At 34.9% G+C, this 18,228-nt stretch overlaps 1 protein-coding gene across 2 annotated transcripts in view; it reads right to left on the bottom strand.

The window, feature by feature from the left end:
• Positions 1–18,228, bottom strand: part of UBR1 (ubiquitin protein ligase E3 component n-recognin 1) — an 80,141-nt gene that overhangs the window by 15,180 nt on the left and 46,733 nt on the right. Inside the window, exons 27-37 of one of the 2 annotated variants that reach the window (XM_068397621.1) lie at positions 16,807–16,916; positions 15,420–15,509; positions 13,622–13,803; positions 12,284–12,489; positions 8,407–8,500; positions 5,816–5,968; positions 5,267–5,364; positions 4,516–4,609; positions 3,041–3,189; positions 1,123–1,178; positions 714–810 (exon numbers count right to left, since the gene is read on the bottom strand). In XM_068397621.1, coding sequence (XP_068253722.1) covers positions 714–810; positions 1,123–1,178; positions 3,041–3,189; positions 4,516–4,609; positions 5,267–5,364; positions 5,816–5,968; positions 8,407–8,500; positions 12,284–12,489; positions 13,622–13,803; positions 15,420–15,509; positions 16,807–16,916 — 1,329 coding nt within the window. Of the gene's footprint in view, positions 1–713; positions 811–1,122; positions 1,179–3,040; positions 3,190–4,515; positions 4,610–5,266; positions 5,365–5,815; positions 5,969–8,406; positions 8,501–12,283; positions 12,490–13,621; positions 13,810–15,419; positions 15,510–16,806; positions 16,917–18,228 lie in introns of both variants that reach the window. The other variant, XM_068397620.1, reaches the window with a different exon arrangement.

The following is an 18,228-nucleotide window of genomic DNA, read 5'->3' on the forward strand; positions in this document are numbered from 1 at the left end:
TGACCTTATTGCAGTCTACAACTACCTGAAGGGAGGTTGTAGTGAAGTGGGAGTTGGCCTCTTCTCCCAGGCAACTAGCGATAGGACAAGAGGACACAGCCTCAAGCTTCGCCAGGGGAGGTTCAGGTTGGACATCAGGAAGAATTTCTTTACAGAAAGGGTCATTAGACATTGGAATGGGCTGCCCAGGGAGGTGGTGGAGTCACCATCTCTGGATGTGTTTAAGAAAAGACTGGACATGGCACTTAGTGCCATGGTCTAGTTGACAGGGTGGTGTAAGGGCAACGGTTGGACTCGATAATCCCTGAGGTCTCTTCCAACCTGGTTGATTCTGTGATTCTGTGAAATAAGAGAGAGGAATACCTGTTTTGTGGCTTTATCCACCTGTTTAGCACAGAACTTGAGTAATTTTGAACACTGCCAGAAATGGAATGTTAACCATCTATAAATATTCCATATCTGAATATCTTCAGGCCTAGGCAATCTGGGATAGAGGATTTTTTGAGGACTTCAGTGATACAGGGCTGGGTTAACAGAATTATTGATTACTTAAGTTCAAGCAACACTCCATGATTTCAGGCAACATTAGAGAAATTGAGTTAGCACTGTTGTCGGTAGTCTAACCTTTGCTTCTATGCTGTATTAATGTGCATGCCATTTTGCAATAGAAACTTCTGCAACATGAAAGGTAGTAAAAAAAAGGAATACAATACCTCCTAGAAGACGAATCAGATGTTTCTGAATCAGGACCTGTGGTGATGTTGTTCTCTGAGCAGCTGCAAACTGCACTAATGCTTTAAGGCCACTGTGCTAGAGCGCAAGAGAAAATGGTTGGACAGGAAAAAAAGGAAAGGTATAATAGTGAAATAAAGCTGTAAAAACATATCTACAAACAAACACATTGATAAGTGAATTTAATATGAACTTCCATGTATAAGTAGAAACATTTTTCTTCCATAATGCTCTTTATGTTATCAATCTAAACATTTTGAGAGCTATCCCTCAACAGAGAATGATCTTGATTCTAGCAGTTTCAACAGTAAGTTTTTCATATGTGTGTGTATTTTTTATATATAGAAACTTTTTTGTTTAAAATGTATTGCATATCTTACTTGCCCGTACCTGTCTATTTTGTAAAGATCCAAATAAAGGCTTGCCCTCTGTTTCCAAGAGGTTTTCTTAAAATTAAACACAGAAAAAATTAAATTGCTTTGTTGTACTGGAACTAACACAACATTTCTGTTAGAATACACTTAGTCCAAGATTAATTTATTCTTGGTACATGTAGTTCTTTTTAAAGCTCAACTTTATTCTGATAAGAGAATTCTCTTGAAAAATCTATCGTAAATGATACTGAAAGTTTCCCAGATAAATGGTTGTAATAAGCTTTTAAAAAAAAATTGTTTTTCAGATCTTGCTAACTAGGGATTTAAAAGATCACTGTTTCACATGAATAATAAGACATTCTATGGATTTAGTTGTATTTTCAGTTACCCTTAAGCAATGCTCAAAAACATTAAGGTATATTTACAGGGATGCTATACAGCCATCTTACCCTCAGATTTGCACTACTGCATTTGACTGTAGTTTAACAAAAATATTTTGAAAAAAAATTCCCAAGCTGAAATACAATTCAGCTTTCCTTCCTGAGTGCATTGGTTCTAAAGGGATAATAAAAAGAAAATAAACCAATAAAAATAAGAAACGAAATTAACTAAATTGAGTGAAAAGGTATCAATTCAAATGTTTTTGTGCTTTAGTCACTTTTCAGAGATGAATCAGTATACTCCAAGATCTTGGAAATTTTTTTGTTGTTTTTCTTGGGGTTTTTTTGCTTGGGAGGTTTTTGGTTGGTTCGGCTTTTTTTTTTTTAACCACCTCTAACAAAAATGAAAGTGTTTTAACTTAGCACTTCCATACATCAGTTTAACTTGCAACATGTGGAGCTGCTGAGGAGTCATGGGAAAAAATCAGATTTATATTCTTAAGTGTCTGGCTTTAGGCAATAAAAGCAATTCACATCCCTTGGGCCAATGATGCTTTGAACCTCCTCTAGAGACTCCACTAATAAAGGTAGCTAAGGTTCCTCGTTTAGGCAGCTTGGCTACATGCCTGTTAAATGGTTCTAATAATGGACCCTATGACTAGATTCAAAGCCAGCATACTAGAAGCTATATAGGCAGTTTTGCTTTACAATTTCATGGAAGCCTGCTCTTTTTGTAAACAAAAAAATGAATCCAAGGAAGTGGTGTGGCCTCGGATAGGTCAGACTGTCACAGTGGTCCCTCTGGTTTTATAATCTTGGCCCGGTAAGGCATCTGAATTTTCTGCTTCTGACATATGCCTTCGATATGACATCTGTGATAACAGTCACTGCATTTATACACTTGCTGGCAAACTCATCCCTTACAGCCACCAAGGTCTTTTTTTAGATATCAAATGAAAACACTCTGCACAGCATTAAATGCATTAATGTTAATAGAGCTGGGTGGCTTTCAGTCCTCTCCTGACCCATTTGAAAACTCTGATAAAATCCAACACTAGAAAGATGCGGTTTTCATGACTATTTCTGCCTTATCAGAATATTCCCAATCCTCCTAAAAACCTTTTGAACTCTCGATACTCCAGTTGGGTCAAGTCCACTATAGATTTAAGGTAGACTACACTTGTACCTCAACAGCTTCATCAAGAAAAAATGGCATACTTTGCAAATCATATTTATGGAGATGTACTTACTTATGCTTAATGTTACAATTAGTAATGTGGAACACGATCACTCCCTGCTCTCTCAGATTAAACTCATCAATGTTGACATTCCATACCTTATTTTATAAAATATCATCTAACAAAAACATCCTATTATTTATATTGGATTATAGATTATCATTCTATTATTATACATTGATATACTATTATATATTGCTCTTAATTCTGTAGAACTATTATTATTATTTATACAATCAGATTGTATAAAATTATACAATAAACAACTGTAAGATTTTTAAATCATGAGAAGGAATAAACCCAAATTCTGCTTTACCTATACACTGGATGGTAAAAGCACACGTGCTCCACGTCATCATAGGAATCCGGTAATCAGCTTCATTTGGAGCAACTTTTAGCCCAACTCTATAAATAGTGGTGGCAAAAAGAACAAGCATCTCCTTGATACTGCTTGAGTATTTGGCTCTGCAAAAGCAAGCCAAGATAATTTCAGTCTGAATTATTAACAGTGCTTATTACTTACCGGTCAATCAATTACTAACAAAGTCTAAGTTATTTATGAAAGAATTCTTGAATATAAAGGCCCTTTGTCTGTACATAAGAGAAAAAAATTACTAGTTTCCAGTAGTAAACAAGTACCTTGACATAACAGGCTCTACAAATAGAGACATTAAGAGCTGCCAGGCTGGAAGAAGTCTATTTCTGTGTACTGTATTATAATTTACATTCAAAACGTGCAAACATTTAAATCAAAGTAAAATACAATGAAAAAAAAAGTGAGTAAGCAAGTACAATTATAAGTGCTGGAGTGAAAATATATCCCATCTCATAAGGCATAAAAATGGAAAGAAAGACATTTTCAGATGTGTTTTAAAACACATTTTTTAGCATTTAAGCTCCTTTCAACTGACATTGGGTTAGTTTACGTAAATGGAGTTACATGCAGAAAAGTGCCTAGGCAAAAACAGGTACAGTTTTAGTGGCTTGTGTTTTTTTGCAAAGTCATACAGAGAACTTTGTAACAGAAATGTATGACATTCATATTAATTCTCCAAATCTCAACAGTCAAAACAATTGTACCATGAAGTTTGGGGTTTAGCCAGGCTCATACTTAAAACACCACATTGTTTACGTGCAAACTATAGAATCTTTCCCATGGAGATCAGTTATCAAGAAAGAATTTGATTCAGCTTTCTGATGACATTTTTTACAAATAGAAGATATGTATAAGTACGTTGCATAACTATGTCAGTCAGAAGTAGCAGAAGTGGAGTACTTATAGCATGATCTAAAAAGAAAACAGACAGCTGAGTACACTTGAAAAGTATCTGTTCATTCTGTTTTAGTGGGAGAGTGCTTTTGCCCACTGGAATACAAACAGACAACAGTGCCCTGTTCCTTTGAGTAATCTATATTACATTATTGCATCCAAAACCAAGTAAATCTATCCCTGAAACAGATATATAGCAAGAAAATTAAGGCAGACAGACATTAAGTAACTTGCCTAGAGGCACAGGAAGTGACCCAAATCACTGGAATTGTGGATTAGAAAATTCCAGACTCCTAGCCTTGTACCAAGAACATAAGAACTACCAGACTGGATTTGACCAAGAGGTCTATCTAGATCTGTATAGATCTGATATGCAGTGAATGCTTAAGGAAAAGTATAAGTAAAAGCATATTCAGACCAAACAAATCCCATGCCTTTCCTTCAATACAAATCCTGAAGTATACTTAGGTTATTTTAGGGAGAACTAACATAATGCAGAGAGCACTTCCAGTAACACTTACGAGGACTGAACTCCAAAACTAAGGATGGAATGGAATTCCAAAGCAGAGTTCCCCATTCCCTTGTTGGCAAAAGCTGGAAGATTTTGTTTCTCTCCTTCCAGAAAAAAAAAATTAGATCCACATTAAAAAACAAAGAAGTTGTTACAGTTTTTACAGCAGTCTAACAGAAGTGAGACTACTTTTTATTTTAAACTGGTTTGAAAACAATTGTAAGCAGACCTCACCAGCCAGACTGTCTTCTAACACTCCTCCTTAAGTAACATTTTCTTCTATTCCCAGAAATATGAGGATTAGAAGTAATGCTTTGGTGGTGAAGAAAAAGAACACCCCTGCATTACAAGAGTGCAAGGAATACGCTGATTCTCTGTACCTTCTGTTTTCTGAACACTCATACATGTTTTTATTTTGGCCTTTTAAATTTAATTTTTCTCTTTTTTACTACATCACTGTCAATACAAAAGTTTCATTAACTCTGAGTGTTAGTTGGTGGCTATCCTCTCCAAGTGTACAGAGTTTTCTTCTACAGGGAAGATGGAAAGAATTTAACAGAAACCAGGAAATTGGTGAGGGCATTATGAAATCAAGACAGCAGCTCAGAAAGAGCCATGAATTTATCCCCAGCTTTATTTGATACTGTCTTGATTGAATAGCAAAATGTATTCTTTATTTGAAGTCTTCTGTTGGTATTAGTTAAAACATGTACTGGCATATTAGATAACCCACAGAACAGCTTCAAAATTAAGACACAAACCTTTAGCATTTTTCACACTGTAGCCCGATATCCTGACTATGATAATCTCCAGCCACCTAGCCAGGGACAGAATTTGAGCTACTGCCTCTGCGTCCTCACTGAAAACAGAAATAGAAAGCAGGCTTTACTTTAACACTCAAAGAATCACCTTATCTTTAAAAACAGAGGACACATTTAGATCAAAACACATTAACTCTATTTGCACAGTTTTGCCGGCTTTGTAAATTTTGTGCAAACAGTGCAAAACAAAGGGTTAGGCTAAATACTAGATCTAGGTACTTTCTCATTTGATATCAGCTCCAAAAAATAGCCAATCCAAAACCACTTTTTTTTTTTAGAAACAAATAAAAAAAATTACTGCCAAAAGCAGTGTATTTGGCTGAACAGTCAATAAGGAGATATGCAGTCTTTTATACAGATTAGGAAGGTCAGTCCAAGTATTCCTTCCAAAAATTTGAAAAGCCAACCAGCTCCAAAGTAATTTTTACCCTTTTTTTTTTTTAAAAAAAAAAAAAAAAAAAAAAAAGGCTATGCAATCTGGTAGTTCACCTGTTTATTTTTTGAGCCTGCAGTGGAACGATAGGAATCACAGTATTGCACAGAGATTTGCAAAGTGGACAAAGATACTCTCCATTCTCCAAGTCAAATATCTGTTCAACATGCAGACGTTGTCGAAAGTTCAGCTGCATGGCTTCAAAGTACCTACAACATTGAAAAGGAAATTACTAGAAAGTGGAATGGCTCAAATGTGACATGAAATCAAATGGTCAAGTAATTAAAAGTGGTATTATCTGGCAAATACCTATCCAAGCCAACAAACAAGTCTTTTCCTTTGATTTATAACTCTTTCACGTGCTTGGATGTGAAAATAAAATAAAACCTTTGAGCACATTGATGAACTCAAGCAAAAATGCATGGTATACCACTCACGCAAAAACGATAGCAACTTTTCCTTGCTTTTAAGATCCTTCTAAATTTCATTAACATTTTTACAGACAAGCAGTCCTTAAATTTTCTACTCTTCTCACACATCTTCAACACAATGAAACATTGTATCTAATGTCTCTCATATGCAACTCATTACAGTAAGTTTGAAACAGGGATTGTACATACTCAATTTTAGAAAAAACTACCAGTAACATTTCATGAATCAGCTATTCGTGGCAATGACCGAGCCTCATGACTAGACAATGAAACTGTAGCCTTCTTTTAACAAGAAGAGAAGATAATTTATATTACAATATTGCACTTGAGGTATTTTAAACTAAAAAGGAAACTAAGAAATAACTACGATCTTTTTACATGTTTCATTATTATTTTGCCCCCTCAGTGGATGGCAGTAAGCCTTCAAATTTCATTAATGTCTCAGTGGTATTATAAGGAACAAAAAGATCCCACATTCAAATCTTCTTGCTTGGATATAAGCAACTAAATTCAGTATTAATGTTCAGACTGGTAAGTAGGATTTTAAAGACAGAGATGAAGTTATCTAACTTCCACACTGAAGTAATAACTAGATTTTTTTTTTTGGTTGAAATCATACATCTTAAGTATGTATGAAAAAATAAAATCCCACTTATGTAATAAGAGAAAGTGTGCGTGCAGGGACATCTGCAGAAGTTCTAATGATTACAGAATATTTAGGAAAGTATTCTGTTACAATCAACAAAAACATACATTTATTTTCCCACATTCAAAAAACTGTTTTTGCAAGCAACTCCTCTTCCTCATACATGGCAACTACAAAGATATTCCATTCATTTGAACTCATACTGTTTTAGAGAGTATTTTGCACTATTTTTAGGCTGCACAGATACTCTAGAAAGGTGTGGCAGGCATTGTTTGGAGGAATATTAGTAAGTTAGAACATCTGTTATGTAATAAATAAAAGACTATACTCAAACCTTCTGTGCCATCCCGTATGAGAAGAGCCTGTTGTCCATTTTAATCCCATTTACCCATACAGCAAGTCATCTTTTCTTAAAAAGAGCAAGGGAACTGAGCTCCAGTGTTGCACTACTTAGATCTACGCAGATGCAGATGAATCTGCCAAGAGCAGATGTATTATACTCAAGGAACATACTTCCGTATCATTTATGTGTGTGCACCTATTTATTCTGTACTGATGTTTTAGTGTAAAAAAATATATGTATGCATATATAAAAGTAAATTATAAGCACTAGAAGCTTAGTCAGATTTTTTTAAAGTAAAATGGCACAAGTACAAACAACAAACCTCAAGAGATTGTTTATATCATACAACAATATAAAGTAGCTTGCAATTGCATGATCCAACTCTCTCTATCTGTTGATAATACTTCAGTGGAATTATTTCTATTATTATTTCACACTATTTATCTTGTTTAGACTTGCCAGATCTATGTGGAGTCAAATGCAGACAGCATTAGCTTTGCTCTCTGTAATCCAACACATGTGGCTGCGACCAGGATGACTATATTCTGCAAGCTAAGTAACTTGGCCTTTTAATATATCAGGTTGCATTCTAATCCTACACACTTGTGGGTCTAAATTGTGGGCTCCCCCAAACAATAGAAATCTAGTAAAGTTTTTAAGCAGTGTATCAGTTCTTCCCTCTTACTTTTTATTAAGAGTTTGTTCACCGGTAGGGGAGGGGTGGGGAAGAAATATTGGTAGATTTAACCACTCGTTCCTATTCTAAATGCCGCATTCTCATCTAAAGACTCACTGGAATAAGTCAGCTTCATCCTTTAGGTACTGACCTGGTGACAGACTTTCAGAGTCAGAGTACTGTTGCTATAGGACACTCACCTGGAAGATTCCTACTGGTTCTTACTGGATTGATAAAAATAAACCTAATGGATATGGTTTCTTGTTCTTGACCAATTTCACCCCATTGGTTTTATCTGCATAAATTATTAACTCCTTAGAGATTCTTCTTTGGGTCATAGAAGGCACTAAAAACTTTTGATGATGATGTTCTTCATCAGGTCAAAACTTCTCTTGTGTCATATTTCATTTTTACATGAATACACACAGTTTTGACTACTTAACTAAATATTCACTTACTGTACTGTGCTTTCAGTGTTCACTTAGATGTTTTGGAAAATAGATTAATAAAAAAAACCCCAACATTAAAAGGCTGCAAAGACACATCCTTACTTCTGCCAGCAGGTTGCATGCATCACATGGCCACAGCTTCCTGTGTGGGTCCCACAAGGTAAGTCAGGGTGCATGAACAGAGGATCTAGCGTATCTAGAAAGACACAACAGAAAGAAATTAGTGAAAGAACAATCATGTAACTTCCCATCAGTATGAACAGAAATGAACACAAGCCTTCAGATTTTACTTTCCCACAGTTCACACAGTCACATTAAAATCCCATTTGGTTAGCTTTTCCAGACCAATGTTCCAGCAAAGTAATCACAAGACAGAGCCCACTTAAACTACTCAAGGCTTTCCACTAATTATATAGAAAAAGACAACAAAACCCAAAAGCAATAGTAAATTGGTTGCAAAAGAAAAAAAAAGAAAAGGGTTCTTCAATACTGGAATAGCTCTGTGGTTGGATTTGTTATCACTGAAGTTTGTTATGTATTTGTATTTGAAAGAAAATGAAATTGCTAAGGACAAGAAAGATTAGACATTTCTCCAGTTAACCCCACATATTTTCAAATCACTAACACAAACAGCACTGCTGAATAACAAAGTCAAGTCTATCTTTTACTAATCTTGCATAATTCCTAACAGCAAAAAACGTTTTGAGCATGTAATGGTGTATTTGTACTGCATATGCACTCAAAGTGAGATTCCATTTTCCCCTTAAAGATAGCTAAATAATACTGAACTGAAAAACAGCAGTCCTCCAAACCTCATCTGGTGGACTGTTTATGATTTTGACCAGATACACTTGAATTTGACAAAATGAAAAATAAAATGAAAAAATAAACACAAAAAGCCTAGCACCCAAATTGCACTGAAAATATAGTTATATTTGACCACAGCTGAAGCTGCTCTAAATGAAATGAAGACTGAAATAAGAAAGTGAACCTTGGTATAACACTAATTTGCCACTATCTGCACTTCTGCTGTGGGAACAAGCGTCCTTCTACTTATTTAGATCTTCAAAGAAAAAAAAGCTCTTACAGGCCTAATTCTAACTGATGAGCTGCAAAGGACCATGCAGTAAACAGTAAGTGCTATAAATAATATCCAGAAGTGGCTTTAGGAAAAGGAACTTCATTCCCTTCTTTTTTCAATTATTTCAATAGCCCAACATGTCACTGCAGAAAGCTTACAAGCATATCTGACTACAACAGCATAGGATTTAATTTGTACTTCAGAGTACCACAGAAGAGAGCAAAAAAAATGGATGCAATTAGTACATGGCCTAGATAAAAATTCTATACAGCTGGCTCAAAATTGCCATTATCAGTAGTTTGCTGTTAAAAATAAAAAAGGATCAAACAGGATTCTGTAGGAGTCTGCCCTGGGCCTGGACTATTCAGTATTTGTTAATGACCCAGAGGAGGAAACACAAAACATCTTATTAAGTGAGACAACTCAGTAAAGGTTTGCAAGCATGATAGAGAATAGGGTAATACCCTGGAGAAATGAGAAACAATGCTGAACTTCCCTTTGCTTTAGAATTGTTTGATAACATTCAAGAGCCACGCAGAGCCACGAAGATGATTAAGGGGGTGGAACATCTCGCTTATGAGGAGAGGCTGAGGGAGCTGGGTCTCTTTAGCTTAGAGAAGAGGAGACTGAGGGGTGACCTCATTAATGTTTATAAATATGTAAAGGGCAAGTGTCATGAGGATGGAGCCAGGCTCTTCTCAGTGACATCCCTTGACAGGACAAGGGGCAATGGGTGCAAGCTGGAACACAGGAGGTTCCACATAAATATGAGGAAAAACTTCTTTACGGTGAGGGTAACTGAACACTGGAACAGGCTGCCCAGAGAGGTTGTGGAGTCTCCTTCTCTGGAGACATTCAAAACCCACCTGGACACGTTCCTGTGTGATATGATCTAGGTAATCCTGCTCCAGCAGGGGGATTGGACTAGATGATCTTTTGAGGTCCCTTCCAATCCCTAACATTCTGTGATTCTGTGAAGAGTGTACTTCTAAACTAAAGCAGGAATAATGAACTGCACAAAGACAGAATTTAAAGCTATTTGCTAGACAGCAGCATCATTAAAAAAAATAGGACATAGGGTTCATGTTGCTTTATGAGCTGACCATAAATCAACAATACCCTGTCATAAAATAGAAAAAAAAAAAAAACCATATTTGAAAATACGGAGGAATTTAAACTACAAGTTGTAACATCCTTCCCATGCAAAGGCAACAAACTAGAATCTTGAGAGCACTTACAGACCTCTAATTTTATTATCTTCCAACACTGCATCCTTATTCCTTATATATTAGTTAGCTTGAGTAAGCAGGATTTGAAAAAATGATTGACTCAGTTTTATAATAAGATATGGGCAGATACATGGAGGATGTATATTGATTAATAAATATTTAATAGGTAACAGCTATTTAAATTTTTATCTGTGTTAAAATAAATATAATTCAGTTTACAGGGGAAAAAATTATCACTTTTAACTTTTAATTATTATTTAATATTATAATGTGCTTGAATCAAACTAGTAGTTTTATGATGTCCACCTGGGGTGGTTTCACCCAAACAACATTTGCTTAGGCTGTGTATGAGGTAGGATAGAACCAAAAATTCTAATAAACATGAGAACAAATTAGCTTACCTTCTCCTTACCCATAAAACCAATTATCCTGGTCAAAGAATTAGGGTGGCTTACCAAGTTCCTTTCTTGACAAATCCATTTTTGACATTTCTTACTGCTTTTATTGTCTGTCTTTATTTTTTGTATCGTCTTATAAACTAATAATAATTACTATCATCCAACATACTTCTGGGCATCCAGGCTAGATTGAATACTCAAATTTTTAGTACTTTCTCATTTCACTTCTGTTTTTTTTGGTGTTTTTTTAGACAAATACGTGTTTGCCCTTCTTAGCCTTCTGAGATCTCAACTATCTTCTACGCATTTTAAAAAATAACTAAAGACTATACTGAAGAAAATGGTTCTGATAGTACTTTTTAATAACTGCCAAGGTGAATACATTGAAGTATCTAGAATTTGTTTCAATTGAATATTCATTTGAATATTCATTGAATATCTAGAAATTGTTTCAACTTTTCTTATCCTATTCTGGACTGTATTTCTCTCTTGTGAAAATTAACAGTCATCAAGAATCTAATCTTGAATTATTATTAATTTTCTTTTTTAAAAAGAGAGCAAAAAAAGTCAGTGAGTATTTAAGTTTTCCTTTTTCCTTCTATTTATTTTCTTTCTTTCCCTTAAGTAACTGACCAAAATCTTTCCCATGTTTAATCAATTGTTACAAAAAAATATCTGGTTGGCCTTTGTGTTTCCTGCTGCCAATATGCTATTATGCAACTCTAACTCTTGTGTTTGTATTATTCTCTTGTATCTGGTTTTTTGTTTTTTTTTTTTCATTTGTCAGATGAGATCATATGTTCCTTGCTTACACTTTTCTATTTTTTTAATGTTGCTGTTTTTACTACTTCCTGGACATAGGGGGTGAGGGGGAACCAAGAAAAAAACCAAACCCTCATGAAGCTGCCATATTGGCCTCTGATAATGTTCCTGTATTTCCTCCATACTGCAAAAGTTTGCTGTACTTGAATAAACAGGAACTGTTAACATTCTTAGATATTTTTTTCCAGAGTGACCACTCATACCAAAACTCTAAATTTTATAAAAATCTTCTTGTAAGATTAAAGCATTTTCTGATTTCCCAAGGACAAATCAAAATCTTCTTACATGTCTCACGGATTTTAGAGCAATTTAAAATTTTTCCACTTTCTTTTTATTAAGCAGGGTAAACCATTTAGCAATCTGACTGAATACAGAGTTTAATTAGGTTCAAAGTGTACAAGCTCTAGGTACAGAGCTGCTTGTAGTCTAAAAGAACAAAAATCACATACCCCCTGAGAGTTCAAGAATTCTGCTCCTATTCTGAGTTAAGGCAGTTGATTTCTGGACACAGGCAGATAATACCATGGCAGCACTTTCCAACTTTACTTCCTGTTCCTCCTGACAAAGAATACAGGTCAGAACTTCTTTCTCAGCAACAGATGGACCTCGTTTGGGACCCAAAGCAATTCTGGAGTAATCAATTGCCAAAGACATGCTGTAAGACCATAAGTGACACAGATATAAAATAATCAGACGGCTTTTCCTAAACAAGCTTATTCTTCTAGGCATCTAAAAATGTCATACACTGCTAACATTTCTGGTTTTATACCAAAGTACTTTACAAAACCAAATGACGACCAATCACCTCAAGAAGAAACACTTCAGTCCTCACTAAAATACAGTATTCTTTAAAAATACAAAGTGGAAGCCAGTTAACAGAATAACACAATTAAATGGATTCAGACAGCAGGAAATTCAGGAAGCTGTATTCAATGTAGATTGGATTAAATATATTTTAATCTTACAGACACATTAAAATTGTTTCCCATTCTTGAAAAAAACATACTGAAAATGAATGTCACTACCTAATTCAATGCTTTGTGATACAATAAGCTTCCATATATTTTTTTAAATATTCCTTATTCCAGAGTTCAACAATGGTTTATAGAACTCGATTTATTAAAGACCAAAGCACACAGAAGTGCTCTGTACTTTTTTTCCCACCAAATATCTCTGTTTTCCTGATTAGTTTTGTGCAGCCCCAATTAGACCAAAATTGTGAGTTGTATTAGGTATACTATATTGTCGAAGCATCTCTAGAACAGGAGCAATCCATACCAACGACATTATAACCAGTATAAACCAAACATCTTCAGTATGAAATTAGATTTTAAAAACTAATGAACAGAAATATCAGTGACTTGAGCTACACGAAGCATATTTTCTTCATTACAACTTAACCTTAAGGCATATTGGCTTTCAGATTCTTTCCAAATTAAATACTTAAATTTTCGTGTAAGGTAGACAGTCACCTCAGCAGTTTTCTAATGACATTTTTTCAAATGTTAAGCAATATAAGTATCCATCATTTGAAGAAATAATTAATTTTATTATCATTTATCTTATGATGCTCTACAGAGTCCACTGTTCTTACGTTAGCACACACGTTAGTTTACATATAATTCTGTAACAGAAGATGACTTAAAAGTGGAGACACAAGTTTGCTGACTGGGATGACACAATCTGTCCCTTGAACATACTTTCACAATTTTTTTGTAGCATAATGAACTTACGTAGCAGGTAATGAACTCTTTCCACCAGAACTCTGAATGTCTGTTTTTATTTACCTTTCTTCCTCCATAATAGCATCTTCTTTCCCCTGTGCCTCCAGTGTGTTTTCATACAGGAGCTTATGGGTTTCAATGAAATTCCTCTGCAGTGCAGACATCTGGGCCATTATCTTCTGACGGTGCAACCTAGCTGCTTCTGCCTTTCTCTTCCGCTCAGCTTTCTCTTTATCCTGAGTGCTCTGTGTCTTACAATAAAGCAATCACAGGCAACAGAGAACATTAAAAAACGAGAAGAATCTTTCCCCAACTATACACATTCTAACCACTGACTTCAAATTCCTCAACTGACAACACTGTAATGATTTAAAAAAAAAAAACTGCTATCTGAAAAACATAAAACTAAAATCTTAAATGTTGACTAGGTTCATTAACCTAGTCAGAAGAAGGAGATGTTGAGGGGTCCACAAAAGGTCACTAGCACAATCCCTTGCCCAAAGACAGGATCAATAATACCTGATGCATTTTAATTAGGTGCTTGTCTTTAAGAAACGTTAGTGAGGTGAACATCACAAGCCTCCTCCAGTGTTTTGTTATTCTCCCCATAAGCGAAACCCCTACTGGGAGTATTCAGTATCTCCCTTATAGGAATTTAAGAAAATTTTATCTTGAACTATATATGGATGACACAGCAAACAGACTGTTCCTACATTTTTGCGGCAACATTTTATGCATCTGAGGATTTTCCCCTATTCTTCTTTATTGTAGACTGGGAAACTTTTCTTCTTCCAGTATTTCCTCGTCTATCATGTTTTCAAAAACCATAAACAAAGTATCTGTATGCTTTGGAAATGCAGAATTAAAAAAAAAAACACAGATAGACTTAATTAAAATATATAGAACCTAATTCCTCTTATCCAATTACTTAAGACACAAATTCAACATTATACACATTGCTTCCATTCACGATGCCACTATTTTTTGAGGAAATGAAACAACAAATTGCTCTACAAGTAGTGGAACTGTAAGAGTCTTATTTCTTACTGACTCTGGTATTTTGTTCCCTTACCTTACCAGATATCATATGACATCTTTCTCAAAAAAAGAAACACAGCATATGCTGTGATAAGTTTAGAGCTGTGCACGCAATGACTAGCCAAGAGATTGTTTGGCAGCAAGATGTTGCCAAACAGAACGTGTAAGAGCAAACTGGCCTGTCTTTGCACACTGTCTAAGGGTAATTGGATTCTTCTTTTCTATTTGACTGCCAATTAAAAAAAAAAAACAAAACCAACCACACCTCACAGGACTGCAGTAAACTTTGAAAACTCCATTTCACTGTGTCATTTGACCACTGGATTCAAAAGTTATTTTGAGGGAAGGGGGTAGAGACTGAAACACAGACAGAATAATCACATAAGCCTGATGTCTTTATACAATTAAAGCAAAGTAGATTAACCTCTTGGTAGGTCACATAAATTGCAAGACATCATTTTAAGTGGATTTGTATTTCTTATTGCACAATAACAACACAACAGAAAAGGTGGTCAAATCGTAAAGATAAGAAACAGAGAAACGAAAGCAAATTACTTCTTTACCCTCCTCACTTGTTTCACTTAACTTGGAAGTACAATCAAAACCACATTAGCTGCTGCTAATTCACTGAAACATGCTTAGCATAAATTTCGTTTATTAAAAATACTAATCTTGGAACCTAAATCCTATTTGTAGGCAATATATCAGAAATTAGTATTTTTAAAATTATGATTTTAGGTAACAATAAATTTAGGCACCTTTTTGAAAACAGCCATTCAAAACATTAAATACAAGACTTCCATTGAACATATTTTTTTATTACCTCATCGCCTTTTGTAGCTTCTGAGCCTGATGTAGCTGCTACTGTTGTCAAACTGGATTTTTCTCTCAACCTTTTCACTGTGTCAAACATCTAGGAATAGAGACTTAGATGTTAAAACCAAAATGCAACTTGGCTCTTATTACAATATAGATGGGATTAAAGATCTTGATATTTAGCTTCACATTATTTTCAATTTTCAAATGGATGAAACCAACTGCCATACTCCTAAATAACAAAAACATCTGAGACCGTATATACACTCCTGTAACACTGCTGTGTCTGTATCCTAAACCTGACGAGCACTGCTCAGTATGAAGAAAAGTAAAATTCTTCCAAATTTTCCAGTCTTCTAGCACTACTACTGCTAAGCAGCTAAAGCATATGTTCATTGGAAGAACGGATAGACACTGCTAGCTTATTTCAAGTCAGTGAGATGTGGATCATCCCATGGAAACAGTCACTAAAATAATGCAAAAACCTATACAACTGGAACAGAAAGCTTTCCAGCATATGCCCAATTCATTAAAACTGAGCCTTCAATTTTCATTTACTACTTTTTCCATCTATCTTTACTTTAATAAGTATCTTCAAGTTTTGATAATATTAAATATTTTACATTTACCATACGTATCATTAAAAAGTTAAATGTACTTCTTAAAGTACATTTTCACTTTCACCCGTAGAATTTTACAAGAATAATTTCTCAAAAAAAAAACATCTTTCAAACCTGCCTCCCTAATGTGCCAGGACAGTCCAATTTTAGTAGCTGAGGATAGTTTTGGAACCCTACAACGGAACCTTACCCTCTTTTCCAAGAGCACTGTCTTCTATGTTTGCCACCTAAAACAAGAAGCCCAGAATGGAAGAGGACAGTAGTACTCCTGCTAAGCAGAAGCAGCAGCCTCCTACGTTAGAGAAGGTGTCAAAGCTCTAGAAGTTTTTCCCATCTCTTACTGGATAATGGCAGGGAGTTGGATGGAAGAATTCCACAGGTCAAATGTACAATGAGGCCATTAGTCAGACCCATATGACTCAAGTCTTAATACAAGCAGCCTAATAAACTTTTACTTATCATTTGCTGTTATTTTCCAACAGAAATATGAGGAATAAAGTTTATACATAAAAATTTCATTACTGGAATGAGTTATCTAAGCAAAAATTGACCCAATACTTGAAAGTAGCAATAGCAAGTACAGTAACTTGTAAGTGTTAACACAATATTCAAGAAACTATCTCATCTGGGGGGAAAAGAATGTTCCAACAAATTAAGCTTCTCAAGAAATCACTGCAGCTGTGAACACTGGGTTATATGTAGGAATCATAACATCTTTCATAAAAGCTTTTTAATTTACTAAAGTCAGATCATGCTTATCTCCCCTTTGTGTACCTGCAGTATCCAATTGACTGTGTCCTTCTGTGCCTCTAACTGAGGAACTCTCCTTAATTTTTCCAGAAGCATTAACACGCTCATAGCATTCAATGCCGAGCTTCCCATTCCTTTACAAAGGAGAGAAAAACAGAAAAGCATGGGTCTTCAGGGAAAAAAACCTTAACGTTTTAATGTATTTACAACCACGGACATCCCTTAAAATATTGCTAATTATACAACACACATACATGAACACAACCTGTGTAGTTACATTTCTGTTTTAATGTCATCTGTTTATTTCAGTTAAATGTAGTATAATCTTTCCCCCGTGTAGATCAATAATTTTTGCTACTTCCAAGAGCAGAAGTACAACACAGAATTGCCTTTCACTTCAAGGAGAAGCAGTAAAGCTCTTATAGCTTATGTAAGTTTGCTAACAGTTCAGTGTGCACAAGTTTATTTCTGTCACAAAAACTATTATAATTACAGTAATTATTTGCTTCCTCACACCTTCATAACAGTTCATAATATTCTAGATCGTTCTCTAACACAAGCATGCTTTACAATTGAGAACATTGTCTTCAATTATATTTCTTCTGCAGCACTTTCCGTTTGAAATTAATTCGCACATTTTTAGAAGTGAGACAAATACATTACAAAAAACCCTATTTATTTATTTTTTAAATAAAGAGTTTTCTTATTAAAATTCTGATTATTTTTGCGTCCCTTACGTATAAATGGGGCCTTGGTTTTTTGGTTATGCAAAACTAAAGGTGACAAAGAATTCTCTAACATCTCACTTGTAATTACTTTTAGTGTATTCCTATATAGTTGATGTGAAGCTTCTTAAACAGAAATACGTTCCGTGTGATGATAATACTTCCTGCTCAACACTAAGAAAAAATCAAAAATAAAAAAATGTGAAATGGCAGTGTTTTTTGAACTCAGTAACACCTCTTTAGGTAACATTTTTTAAAAACTAAGTAAAGGCAGTTCAGCAGCTTTATGTATTTATTTATGTAGGAGGTATTTAAAAGACGTGTAGATGTGGTGCTTAAGGACATGGTTTAGTGGTGGACTTGGCAGTGCTATGTTAATGGTTGGACTCAATGATCTTAAAAGGTATTTTCCAACCTAAACAATTCTATGCTTCTACAATTTTACTTCACAATTCTTATCTCTGTTTCATCTCCCAAGTGACAATTATGTTTAGCTTGATAATGGAATGTTTTTAAATTTATTCTTACACAGTGAAGCAGAAACTCTACATGAGATGGAAGATTACTTAGAAAGAGTAGATTCCAACTCCCACTCACTAGTCTTGAATGTAAGATTAGGAAGTGCTCTGTAGGGATTTGGAAGAGTAAAGAAAAAGAAAAAAAGCACACTTCATAGCCACTAAGTTTTGCTTCTAAAATCACTACCAGAGTAAAAGACTTT

The sequence above is a fragment of the Nyctibius grandis genome, chromosome 4 (assembly GCF_013368605.1).
Source record: "Nyctibius grandis isolate bNycGra1 chromosome 4, bNycGra1.pri, whole genome shotgun sequence".
NCBI classification, from domain to species: Eukaryota; Metazoa; Chordata; class Aves; order Nyctibiiformes; family Nyctibiidae; genus Nyctibius; species Nyctibius grandis.